At 42.0% G+C, this 13,577-nt stretch overlaps 1 protein-coding gene across 1 annotated transcript in view; it reads left to right on the top strand.

The window, feature by feature from the left end:
• The window catches only part of RAPGEF5 (Rap guanine nucleotide exchange factor 5), a 970,266-nt gene that overhangs the window by 371,682 nt on the left and 585,007 nt on the right, over positions 1 to 13,577 (top strand). The window contains exon 4 of the mRNA XM_085631598.1: positions 10,934 to 11,055. Coding sequence (XP_085487724.1) covers positions 10,934 to 11,055 — 122 coding nt within the window. The remainder of the gene's footprint in view (positions 1 to 10,933; positions 11,056 to 13,577) is intronic.

The raw sequence follows: 13,577 nt of genomic DNA, 5'->3' as shown, positions 1-13,577 counted from the left end.
AGGGTGGCATATTTCATGACCAGTCACCTCAGGGGAAGGCCTTGCTCCACGGGTCCTAATAGTCCATCTGAAGTGGCTTGACATTGCCGCTCCATCTATCATGCATTAAGCAGCTGCTTGGGCAAACCCTATTCCCTTTTTTGAAAATTGGGAATTTATTTGCGTTTATGGTAGACTTAGGAACCCCTCTAGACCTAAGGCCTGATATGGAGGCCAATCTCAACTGGAGGGGTCAGGGAGGTAATTTCCCCTCCAAATAAAATGTTTGAAAGTAATGGTCCTAATGGTGTATTTTACTGCACAGTTTCTGAGAAATAAATATGGCCAGCATTCCTTATAGAGCGGAAATGTGAAGGGCCTATTTGACCGATTCGTATCAAACATTATTTTCTGGATTATAACAATGAGCATTAATTTTTCAGTACTTGCAGCTTTTGTGGTTAAATTCGATGTATACTTTATGTCCCTGTATGGTATGCATTTCCTTTTTCACACTTGTTAAAATTGTGTTGAAGTAGGGCATTTGCTTATATGGGGAAACATGATGGTCTTCTTTAAAGAATAAATGATGGAAAGAAGCCTTGGCTTGGAAGAAATTAGTCTACTCTTCTCTTTTCATCTTTCCAAAATAATTTTTACTGTGCTCGTCCTGACATAAAGATAGCTACAACTGAAGAGGATGAAGCTAAGCTCTAAATAAGCCATTTTTAAAATGGGAATGTGTTAACTAACTAGTTGCTGCTGTGCTGTTTCCTAAAATGAGGCGGGATTGGTTAGCTATTCACTGTTTATGCTTTGTCCAAAATGTATTCAAACAACATACACGAGGGCTTATCTGAGGCTCTGGTTGGTGCAGGAGCTACCGTCTGAATTAAAGATGTACACTTTTTAACCCAGGGATACTGCCGGTGTTCTAAGGAGCTGCGCTCTCCCATCGGTATGTGCTCCCCCTACGTCATAGGGGAGCTGACAAATATTAGGGGGAGCACATAGCCGAGGGGAGCACAGCCTTATGGAACACCTGTTTTGACAAATAAAAACCTGCCCGAGATTTATTTGGCGAATGGCGGGGCCGAAGGTAGGAGCGGGTACTATCCTCTTTGTGTTCGTTTTTTGTGCTTTTTAAAGCATGGCAGTATTTCCTGGTGTTTCTTGTCTGTCCAGTAGCACTTTTCGGGCTGCTTACTTAATATTACAGATATAACTGCCAAGTGACATCAAGTAATTTCTGGCACCGTCAGACACACCTGGGCTTTAAAAAAATGGTATTTTTATTTCTGAGACCTGTAGTTTTGCTTTTGAACTTTCGAAGTGCGGGCTCGCACATCATAACATGCAAAGTGCTGTCATGGATCATTTCAATGTAAGAGTGAAATTCTATTTTAATGGTACGGCGGCTTAGGGGAAAACATCCTGTTGTAAACTAGGAAACTGTGTAGGAATCAGATTGCCGGGTTGAGGCAGGAAATGACTGGACATTTAGGATAAACTGCACCAAACAGTAAATCTGGATTACAGGTGTCCTTCACTGTCTACAATAAAGTAACTTCCTTAAGCCCCTTACGTTTGGGCTGGTTGCCCCCTGGGGTCCCCATCCCCTTATGTCCCTGCTCTGCTAGGAGGGTGCTGTGACTACGCGAGGAGCTGATAAGGCCACCTATACCCTTGTCTGGTGTAGGGTACAACCTGGTTCTCTACATATTATTCCTGTTATATATAATACAAACTAGTACCATGATGATGAAGCAGGACTGATGCTTGCAGGCGTGTTTGCTATCATGGTGAGAATAAACAAGCCTGCGACCACCAGGGCCCAGGCCAGTGGTCATTCATTCCAACAACACACAATTAATGTCCCCACTAAGACTACTGTAGACTTCAAGTAGAATCATACTCCAGTACATCTGTAACTCCACAATAAACATACTTTTCACCATCCAATGCCATCTCTTACATCGGACCAGTGACTTACATCAATGGAAGTCATTGTCACCTCTGCGTCCTGTGACTATTCGAGTCCTTGGATGAGATGCTGGCTGTTACTAATTTACCAACCATCTCACAGTGATGCTCAGCATGTTCCTTTTTTCTCCACCTTCCAGGATTGGTGGGCATACGTCTCTTGTCTTCTGAAGAAGAGCCACTTACACTTTGTTCTTTTGGAGTTTTAGAGTTTGTTCTTTTGTCTTTTAGCCCAAATGGCTGGACTGCTCTTCTCATTGATGTTCAAGGGTTAAACCTCAAAAGATAGTAACCCTTTGTGTTATCATATGCTTGAACACAACATTTTTTAGATCTCTTGATATGTGAAATTGTATCTGCATTTGTGTTGCCCTTCTGTATTTCAAGATCTGCATTTTTGTTTTACTTCTGTTTAAGTCTTGTGAAGGACAGTGGTCACCACAAATGATCTCTTGATGTTGAAAATATTTAAATTCAACCCATATGAATATGCACCAGGTCGGTAAGTTTTGTTATAGCTAATGAAAAAAATAGGGTTTCTATGTTTTCTTAATAATGTTGACATCCTGCTGTTGATCTGCAATACACGATTGACAAAAGGCTCTGGATCTTGCATAATAAATCCTTCTACATAAAGGGTGTAAATAGGCTCCAGCTTTCCAGCAATATATCTGCTTATTCTACATAGATTAATAGAGCCTCTGCTAGAAAATAATGGCTGACTTGAGAGTTTCTGATGCATATTACTCTTCCATGATGTTTACTTGATTTTTATCTCCAAATGAAGTGCAGTCCATGACCTTGTTTATGAATTTAAACCTCATGAATGTATTCTCATTAGTGAGAACAGGATGATCTAGTGCACTGGATGACCATTCACATTGTCAAACCTTGTAGTGAAATAATGTTACTACATATTAAATCCTTGGGCTGAGTTTCCAGCCATGAGCAGCAGTCTAACATGTAAATTCAGGGCAACACAGTACAACATAGTTCCATCTATAATTCCTAAGGAGTTATGAGCCTGGGGGTCTACAGGGACTGTTAGACTTATCATTTGTGGTATGGTCTTTCACCAGACTTTTTGCCTTCACCCCTCATGTTTTCTGAATTTTGTTTTTGTTGGCATTAGGACTCTGTGCACCTGATTGGCATATTTAATTTACTTCTAAGTCCCTGGTATATAGTATTACATGTATCCAGAGCCTGAAAATTAAAAGCTACAAGTGGACCTGCAGCACTCATTGTGACACCCACTTATGTAGCAGTTTAAAACACGTCTCAGGCTTGCAATTGCAGAATGTAGTACAGTTTTAAAACTGACAATTCTTTCTATCAAAATAAGGCTTTTGCTGGGCCTAAAGCTTCCTTTTTAAAATGCATATGTCACTGCTGATGTAGACCCTAAACAGCCCACAGGTATTCTATGTAAAAAGTAGGGCATCTGTTTTTAAGTTTTATGTATCCTGGTACTGAAAAACTCCTACATTTGTTTTGCACTACTGAAAGCCCATCTCTCCCATAGGATAACATTGGGTTACCCTATTACATTTAATAAGTGCCAATGTTTGATTAAGAACAGATAGGGATGTCAATTTACTTTGGACTCAAATGAATTGAAATTTAAAATCCTCTTTAATTGTAAAGTCAGATTGTAAATAAGAAAATTACACTTTTAGAAAGTTGGCATTGGCTTGCCCTAATCATTCGGTGCCTGCTGTCTGTGTCCTTGGTCACATGACTGTGAATAGCTTAACTGTCGGCCTTTGTATATTCCTCCCAGACAGTGAGACAAATGGTGACTATGTGTTGACAAGATGGGCCATCCTGCCCGGATGGGTGGGGCAGAGCTGTTCCCTGCCCCACTTATTTTTCAAAGGACTGCCTCCAGCACATAGACGAAGGAACCTGAAACCAGTCTTTTGTCACCCCAGAGTATTTGGAGTGTGGCAGGGGGGAGGGAACGACTTTCTAGATCCAGATGTGGGTGTAGCCAGGATGTCACCCTTACTCCTTCAATGGCTGGCACCAGTTAGAACTATTGCTTTCCCTGAACCTCCTCTTCAGTACACTATTGAACCTATAAAAGACTTCAGAATGGATGCCTTGTACTCCAGAGGCTGCTTGAGGTCTGCTTTGTTCTCCAGAGGACTGACCTGCTGCTACCAGAAGACTGTCCTGCTGTTTGAGGTGTGACATGCTCCCTAGAAGCTTCTGATCGGCGTCATCATCAGAACTGATGCAACATGAAGCAACTGCTTCTGATCGGCGTCATCATCAGAACTGATGCAACATGAAGCAACTCGATGCAGGACCTTGCATCGCAGCACCTTTCAGCTCCTGATCTGTGACCTCATTGGAGCCAATGCACCATGTCACAAGGCCTTGCATCTCAGCCCAAGTACAACCAGGTACACTTTCCAGTGTGATGTACTCAGTTCTGTTCCCGGCCTGCACTCTATTGCAGTTGGCCTGAACTTGTGCCATTGTTCTGGTCCGGCACAACCAGATAACCACATTTGGCACTTTGTACTTTTTGGTGCTACTTTTACTTAAGACTTTAAAATTGCATATCTCTGGTTCTACTGTGGATTTTATTCATTTTGGTGTCATTTTATATAGTAAACATTTTTCTATTTTACTACATTGGTGTGGGATTTTTGTTGCGTTGTGTCTTCACTTTATTACTGTTTGAGTGCTGCATAAATATTTAACATAGTGCTCTAACTTAAGCCTGACTGCTTCTGTGCCAAGCTACCAGAGGGTTGAACACAGGTTAATTTAGTGAAATTTGTGGTTCACCCTGACAAGGATTGTTGTTGTTGTCAGAGTAGGGTTTTCCCCCCTCTATCAAAAACCTAATTTCTTACAGGGACCTTAAGTTTATAAACCTGGAGAGATTGCTATTTTATCAAATGGAATAAAATGGGCATCTAAACAAATTCTTTCAATTTCAGAATACTATATTACCTCTTTGCACAGCAGAATGATGTACCTGTTGGCTGTGATCTGCCACAGGCAGTCTGTCATCCACTTGTGGGTGTGCCTATTATTAATTTTTGAATTTTTGTCTTGTCCTTGTCGAATTTCAACATGATCACTAACAATTTACACTTGGATACTGGCTATTCCCACTCTTAGTTCTCTATTTCCTGTTGAAGCTATATGATGAGAATATATAGGGCCCTCAGTAACTATCTGATTTATAAATGTACAATTCTGGAAAATTTGCATGCATGAAAAAACAGATCATACTGCATGTGAGCCTACTATAGAGTCTTTTGTCAAGCATGGTGTAGAATTCACCATAAAGACATTTAATAGCTGTTATTTCTCCAGAAATGTGGAGATTCTCAAAAACAAACTTTCAGCAGCCTTTTACACCCTTTCTTACTTAGGTATGCTATAAGTGTTTCTAAAGCTGCAACTACTATGGCCATAAAATTGCATGATAACAACTCTCCCTTCTACCTTTCAGAATCCTTGAAAGGGTAGATGCTCTTTTCTTTGTCTTTTCATGCACCCAGATGACTTTCAATCACGACCTGTTAGAGCCATAGACTTTAAAGGAAAAAAGATGAATTCGCACCAAAAGGGTCTTTCACGCTAGTGTGTATATTGAATACTTCAAGAGATTTGCATGATCTCAACAATGGATGAGTAAATACCATTAAATGTAATCCCATGACATCCTGCTCCCATTTCAGACTTTGAAGTACATGTATGCCAGACCTTATATCTCAATTTCGGCCAGGAAGTTAATATTTAATCGTTAAAACCAGACTCACTAAAACTAGCATCCCTGATGTTCCATCTCCTCAAACCATTTGGTCACAGTTCAGCACTTGAGGTTGAGCAACAATGGATCAAGAAGCATCCTTTGGCTGATTGTGTGAACCTGCCAGATAAGTAATATGGAATCTTGATCATGTGTCTCTGGACCATGTTCAGTTAGACCGGACCATGTTAATCTGAAGATGCTGGTCATGCATTAGTCATTTGGACAATATACTCTGGATCATGCTTAAAGTGTGGGATGCTAAATCTCTTCTCCTTAGCATTATTCTTTAGAGATGTTGCCATATGGAATTTCCTGTCCTATGTTTATGTAGATTTTTTTCAAGAACACATCCTGAGTAGAAGTTGTCCCACAGTAAATACCTCACTGGCACCTTTGGTTATTGAGCCACAGCCCCAATCTCATGATGATGGCTGTTATGGGAAGAAAGTGGACCAGAAAAGGAGACATTCCTGACAAATCAGAAGTACTGTTGAGAAAATTGGTGAAGTAAACATTGGTCTGGACAAAGCCTTGATGTTGTGCATCTTTTGAATAGACAACATGATCCTTTTGTAATCCAAAACAAAATTGAGTACAATCAAGATGCAACTGTGCAATTTATGAGAATTTCCTAAATATTTTCCTGGTTATTTAAAACCTATATTCACTTACAGATAAACATATGTAGGGACATCTGCAGCTAGCTTAATAGGCGAGAAGTAAAAGTTACCTCCTAGGAAGGACTTCACGGTCTCCATCCTTCTGAGTTCAAAACAAGAACTACCACTGAAGTGGAGAATTGTTAACCCCTAATGCTTGAGAGAGAATTTAGTTTGTGAGGTTTATCACAATTGCTCTGTTCTTTTGCTGGAATAAAGACACAGGAAGAACACCGGCTTTGCCAAGGGGCGCATCATTTGTGAGAAGTTGGGCTGCCAAGACTAGAACTGAACCACTTACAGTGGTATCATATTCTGTTCAGTCACAGAGGTCATATGTCATGAACCTAAATCCCCACTGTTTGCCTGGCCTACAAAGCTTAGCAGAAGCCTTATGCCTTGTGCCATTATCGTAAGTGTGACTTTTTGGGATCCTCTTCAATACCAGTATTATGTTTGCTCCCATAGCCAGTGTTGTGTTAAAAAGTGAAGAATGCAGCTCTGTCTACTCTTAAGAGTCTCCTTCAAATTCATACTGAATTGAGCTGCCAAAAGTCTTCATCATTGCACTCCTTAACAATTGAAACATCTTCTACTATGCTCTCAACTAGAAATTCATTCAAACGCATCATGAACTTTAGAAGCAGACATCAAGGAACTGCCTTAGCCTTAGAACATATTACAAAACACAGTGGACCTTAGCAGTTGGAGGATTAAGATAAGGATAGACACAAACTAAATAGTATTTGTCCTTTGTCCAGCTGGACAGGAATTTATTTGGCGATGCACAAAATCAGAAAGTAATGTCAAGGGGGCACAGCCCGTGACCTACAGTGAACAAGACAAAACAACAAATATAGGCAACAGCGAGCAAATCGGTCTGTATACTTATAATCAGTGAACAGACTTGATTATAATTTGAGTGACCATTGTACATAGCATTCACAAGCATATTCAGTACATATGATCCTATTGTGTCGACGACGTTTCGATGCCGAAAAACAAAATAAATGGCATCATCTTCAGGACAAATATATAAATCATGTTTGTCTTGGAATTATAAACAATTTGCCTTTCATGTAAGGCTGGTCCATAAAGCGGGGAAGGTCGTTCAGGTAGAGAAAGATTAAGACCATCAGTGGTGCGTCGATATCAGGATATCCCACGTATTTATCAAGGAAACTGTCCAGATCACGGCTCAAGTGGTGCCGGTTGCAGAATCGCAGGACGCGGCATCTCTGGCGGGGATCCTCGACTTTCTCTACCTGAACGACCTTCCCCGCTTTATGGACCAGCCTTGCATGAAAGGCAAATTGTTTATAATTCCAAGACAAACATGATTTATATATTTGTCCTGAAGATGATGCCATTTATTTTGTTTTTCGGCATCGAAACGTCGTCGACACAATAGGATCATATGTACTGAATATGCTTGTGAATGCTATGTACAATGGTCACTCAAATTATAATCAAGTCTGTTCACTGATTATAGGTCTACAGACCGATTTGCTCGCTGTTGCCTATATTTGTTGTTTTGTCTTGTTCACTGTAGGTCATGGGCTGTGCCCCCTTGACATTACTTTCTGAATTTGTGCATCGCCAAATAAATTCCTGTCCGGCTGGACAAAGGACATAAATACTATTTAGTTTCTGTCTATCCTTATCTTAATCCCCCAACTACTAGGGTCCACTGTTTTTTGTAATAAGTTAACGCCCAAGGTCCCTAGTGTATTACCTTTGGGTTCCCTTGTCTCTCATAACTTTAGCCTTAGAACATAGCACAACATCAAACCTGCTATTAATGTTGTCCACTGGCTCCCTCTAGATGCCATGGCCGTATACACATCACTGTGCACCATACACAAGTCTTACTGGGGCAAACGTGCCACTCATCTACAGACGCTAACATCTCACTACGCACCTGTCAAAGACCTTTTGCTTTATTTCAGCCCATTGGACTGAAAATTGATAATTTAAAGAAATGTAACACAGGGCTAGATCTTTGGGTGTACAAGGACCAAAAACTCTAGAACACCTTTGACCCTAACTTAACAGAAAGTAATCACATGAAGTTCAGTCTGCTCATGAAATACCAACCTTTCAGGCTCACCTTCATCTGCGATTGACCAGGAAGAAGGACTGCTCTGAAGAAAAAATGGTTGTGGTTACTAAGCCTGGTCGTTGGACACTCACTTCCCCTCTAACCAATCAAGTTGTTCTTTTCCAAAAGGCAATGCTGCACTGCACAACACTTCACAGTAGCTAAATACATGAATTATATGTAAAGAGAGATTCTAGTTATTGATATACGGTGTTCTACAATAATGGAGGAATGTGGCCACCCTTCTAAGGGACCGTAGCCCAAGAATGAAAGGTCTGAGAGTTACCATAATACAGAAGAGAGTGTGATTTCATAATATAGCTCTCAGAATGTAGTCTGATATTTATATCATGGCTCTAAAAACGTTTATAAAAAATATCGCCTCGTTGGAGTTAATATAAATCCTGTTCCAATGAGATAATCATTTTGTAACCAATATTTAGGACTAGAAATTTGTATGTGTTTAAAATTATTCCGAATTTAGAAAAGTCATCATAAAAGTAGAATAAGGTGCCTCCCTGAGCATCGTGTGTATATTTATTCTGTGGATGAGAATGTTCATTTTAGCATGAACTAATTTTAAGTGGCGGATGTGCACGGCTGATTTAACACAAGATTCAATGAACATGAAAATGTTTTAAAAGGGTTTTTAAATCTAAATGATAGCATAATTACTTGTCGTGACAATTAATTACTGCAAGGTCTAAAAATTCTAGTTTATGTATCACTAATGTCAGTTTTACTTTGTAGTTTAATATGAAACGCGCTGTTTGTCTGGTAATAGTTGTGAATTTACGAGTGTTATATATTCTGTATAGTTAGGCTCCATGTTCCCTTAGTAGAATACACTCTGTTCACCAACATAGCAGTGCCATTTTGTGAATATCAGTATGCCCAATTTTAGGAGTTTTTTCTTTTGCAGCATTATATAGCACCAACTCGATCCGAAGGTATTTGAGCGCTTTACATGAGCAACAGTTGCATTACAGCCAGACACATTCATTTTTAGGAACGGAGAGATTATTGTCCTTATTACGACTTTGGCGGTCCTACAACGGATGGTGCAACACATCATCCGCTGTAGGACCGCCAAAACCATGGTGCTGACGCCTGCCAGATTATGACTCAAACTCCTGATCAAGCGGATGGTCCTGCGGTGGTCTGACAGTGGCAGCCTGTCATAGAAGAGCCTAACATGCAGGCCGCCACTGTCCGACCGCTGACTGCACCTTCCTACATGGTGCGGCATACATGATGTGCCTGTTTGCTCCAGTGGCGTAGCAAGGAGGGGGCAGTCTGCCCCGGGCTGTATGAGTTTTGGTGGTGGCAGTATCCCTCCCCTCTTACTTGCGACATCATCAGCAACCCCCCTCCCGCTCTTACACATGACCGCAGATATCGCCAGCAGACCCCCGCTATTACATACAGCGTGGGGTGGCCACTGCAGGGAATATCACAGGCGCCAACTAGTCTAGCTATACAATTGGTTTGCTCATGCCACATGCCACACCGTGCAGGAAATGGGGGTGAAAATCCACGGGGGCACTACATGTGCCCCCTACATGCACTCCCAGAAGCGGCCACCTTACCGCCTCCCTTTTCATGGCGGGCTCGCCGCCATGGAAAGAGTGGTGGTTTGGCAAATCCTAATATGCTTGTTGGTGCCGCACTGGTACCAACTTCATATTGCTATGCATGACCGCTGCGTGACTGCCGCAAGATCCTTGATCCTAGTCGGTCACAGCAGTCTGACCGCCACACTCATAATACTGCGGGTGAGCTCACAGTGTGGTGTTGATCGGACCGCCACCACGAATTCAGCGGTCCTATGGACTGCCAAACTCGTGATAAGGCCCAAAGGGATTAGCCCAGAATCGCAGGATGAGGAGCCTCCTGCCAAGACTCAAACCGGTTCCCTAGCTTCAAAGTCAGCCACTCAAGCCGTTACTCCACATTCATATACCCTTAAATTTATTTACCTGGTCAGTTCACATTTCAGAGAATAACACTGATAAACGTGTACAATATTGACTGCCTAATATGTTAAAAAACTCAAAATGTATACACCGATTTACATACCAGTCAAAGGCATACGCTGCCAAATGTTGGGTTCATTGAATGCCAAGACTGCCTAGTCCTGATTCACCATTATGGCTCTTTTTTCACCCACCCACCGCTTCCCCACTTCTCTCTCGTATTCTTGCACGTCCTTTTTAATTACAGTTTTCTCCCTCCTTCACTGTTTTTTTTCTTTTTCCTTGACCTTCTTTCTCCACTTTTTCTCTCTTCCTTTAGTGCTGGAAAACTAATCTTGGTTTCCAATCATGAATGTTGATGTCCATATTCTGCAGCCATTGACACGAATTAAACACTGACTACTGAAATGTTTTGCAAAATGAATATGGTTTGTATCTTTTTATTTCTTTTCAGGAAGACGTTTGTTGGATCCGAGTTAGTTGACTGGCTTATACAGTATTGTCCCTCTGTCCAAAGAAGATCTTCAGCAGCAGGTGTCTGGCAAATCCTAATGAAGATGGGAATTCTGTCTTCAGGTGAGAAGCACTCAGCTCAGAAAGCCGCTTGCTTGTATTTGCATTGAAATATATACAGGGTGGTGTAGACCGTATGTATGTATGTATGTATTTATATTTGTAGAGCGCGCTGCAACCCAACGGGCATCCTGGCGCTGAAAGACAGAGTGAGAAAGGAGCAGGCGGCACACTATCCTGCCTGGTCAAGTGGAGGAAATGACCCCCATTCCCCAGATGGTGGACAGCCCACTATATTTAGAGATCCCTGCCTGCCTAGTGGGGATCTTAAAATCTTCAGAGCAGCTTCCGGCCTGGCAATTGCTAGCAAGGCTGCAGAGTTTGGCCAGTGGGAGTCATACTGGTGGCATGGCTTAGCAAACTTTTAAAAAAAAAGCTCTCAAAGAAGAGGTTTGTTTTTGAAAAACAAAAACTGTGGCCCTGACGCACATGGTGCTGTGGTCATTTTGCAATTTTTCCAGTTTGGGACACCCACACATAGCACTGCTGTCCTGAACAAGAAAATCTAGTATCGGTTGCACTGCTGTAAAAAGGAATGATGACTGTCACGGTGACGTGATGGCCCTGTGGCGGATGGGCCGTCAGATCAAAGTCTTTGGATGGGGAGCCATCTGAGGCTGTGCCAGAGGAAGCCAGCACCTCCACTGACTCCAAATAGAGGAGGGGGACCACAAGTAGGAAGAGGCAGGAGCACTGCCAATTTATGGCAGCAGTGCTTAATTTGTGCTGATGGTTTCTGTTGCTCAGCGTCGGCACTTAACGGACACCTGCACTTATGGCAGGTGGCACTGTTTGTTTTATTTAGAGATGAGCACAACAACAGTTTATTATTAATTCAATATACTTTAAAAATGACTAATGCCTGCCGTCACAGCCATTCTTTTAGCTTTGAGGGCCTGGAATAGTTGGAAGTGCTGTACCTGTTGGAGTGTGTTGATAGGTGTGTGCTTATACTGACAGTGCTGGCTGGGACAATGGTTGGTGCACGATTCAGTGTCCTCCTGGCCCTGCACTTGTGTTTACTTTGCAAATTAAGCACCGTAGGGCAGTGCTCTCACTCATTCAAACTCTGAATAACCGCATATTGTAATTTCAGATCCGAGCCATGAGAAGACGATTATTCAAGTAGACTTTCATGCTTACTGCACAATTTAATCAATATAACTGTGAATCTTAATACATATTTAAATTGCATCAAAGCAACCTCTGTATCTTTAGTTAATAGCACTGTCTTTTTATGGGAGGAATACAAGCGTTACCGGAATAACTTTAGGTCCATTTTAAGTGCATACTCCACTCACAAATCCATGAATATAAACTCATGGCCTTCATTTGGGTTAATAGGTGCTCAATTATCAATATAAATATTATATGATTAATAAAAAACCAAGCTGATGACGCTATCACCCTCAAAAAGCTTTAGGAATAACATCAAGCTAAATGACACCACACTGGAGCTAGTGGAGGCTTTTGATTACCTTGGAGTGAGGATCAACAACAAGCTCAAATGGGCCCGACATCTGTCGAAAACGCTCCTTGTCCATAGAAGAGTATCAGGGGCCATAGCGAAACATCAGAGGCTCTCATATAGTAGGCCAATAGCTGCGGCAGTCAAGGTCTACGAGGGGAAGGCCATGTCAGCGGCCCTCTACGGGGCGGAACTGTGGGGCTTTGAAAATCTAACAGAGTTGCTTAAATCTGAGAATAAGTTCTTTAGAGACTTAGTCTCACTTCCTCTGTCTACCCCGCTAGTTCCGCTCCGCAGTGATCTCGGTAGACATAACATCAGCAATGTGGCTAGGCTGCGCCCTATATTATATTGGACAAGGCTCAGAAGGTCCCTGAACTTCATCATTACGCTTCTGCTCTGGACGAGTTATTAAAACTTGGAGCAGAGCACAAGATCCCCTGGGTATCGAATCTGAAAAAACAGTTGCAGAAGATAGGCCTGGAAGAGGCCTGGGAGAGTCAGCTCCCCCCACCTAAATCAATGATAAAAAAGATCTATTGGGAATGGGTCACGATTGACACCCTAAGAAACCAAAGGGGCGTTCTAACTGTGAATTTCTTGGATGTGAAACCTGCTCCCAGTATGGAATCCTTTATGGACCTGATTGAATCTCCTGGAGATAGGTCACTATATCTTAAAATCAGATATGGCACCCTTCCACTCCACGAGTTCCAATCTAGCTGGAGCAAGGCAATCGTGAGCCCAAAAGGCTGACCAGGCTGTGCCTCCCCCATAGAGACCATCGGCCATTTTATGTTTGCCTGTCAGGCGTACAGGCAACCAAGATTAAGATGGCTGAAACCGGTTTGTAATAACCTGGGCACTAGGTCTTCTAGGGTGGCGTTGCGCATCCTGACCTACGAAACATCAGTCCCTAGTGTTATCTGTGGGACTGCTAAATATCTGGGCTGGGCTTGGAGGATAAGACGCAAGCTTCTCAAAGATGTACCAATCATAAGCTAACCATCTATCCCCCTGACCCTGTATGAATAGTACTGTTTATTATTTCATGTAA

This window comes from Triturus cristatus, chromosome 10, assembly GCF_964204655.1.
Source record: "Triturus cristatus chromosome 10, aTriCri1.1, whole genome shotgun sequence".
Lineage (NCBI taxonomy): Eukaryota > Metazoa > Chordata > Amphibia > Caudata > Salamandridae > Triturus > Triturus cristatus.
This window is presented reverse-complemented; position numbering and strand designations above follow the sequence as displayed.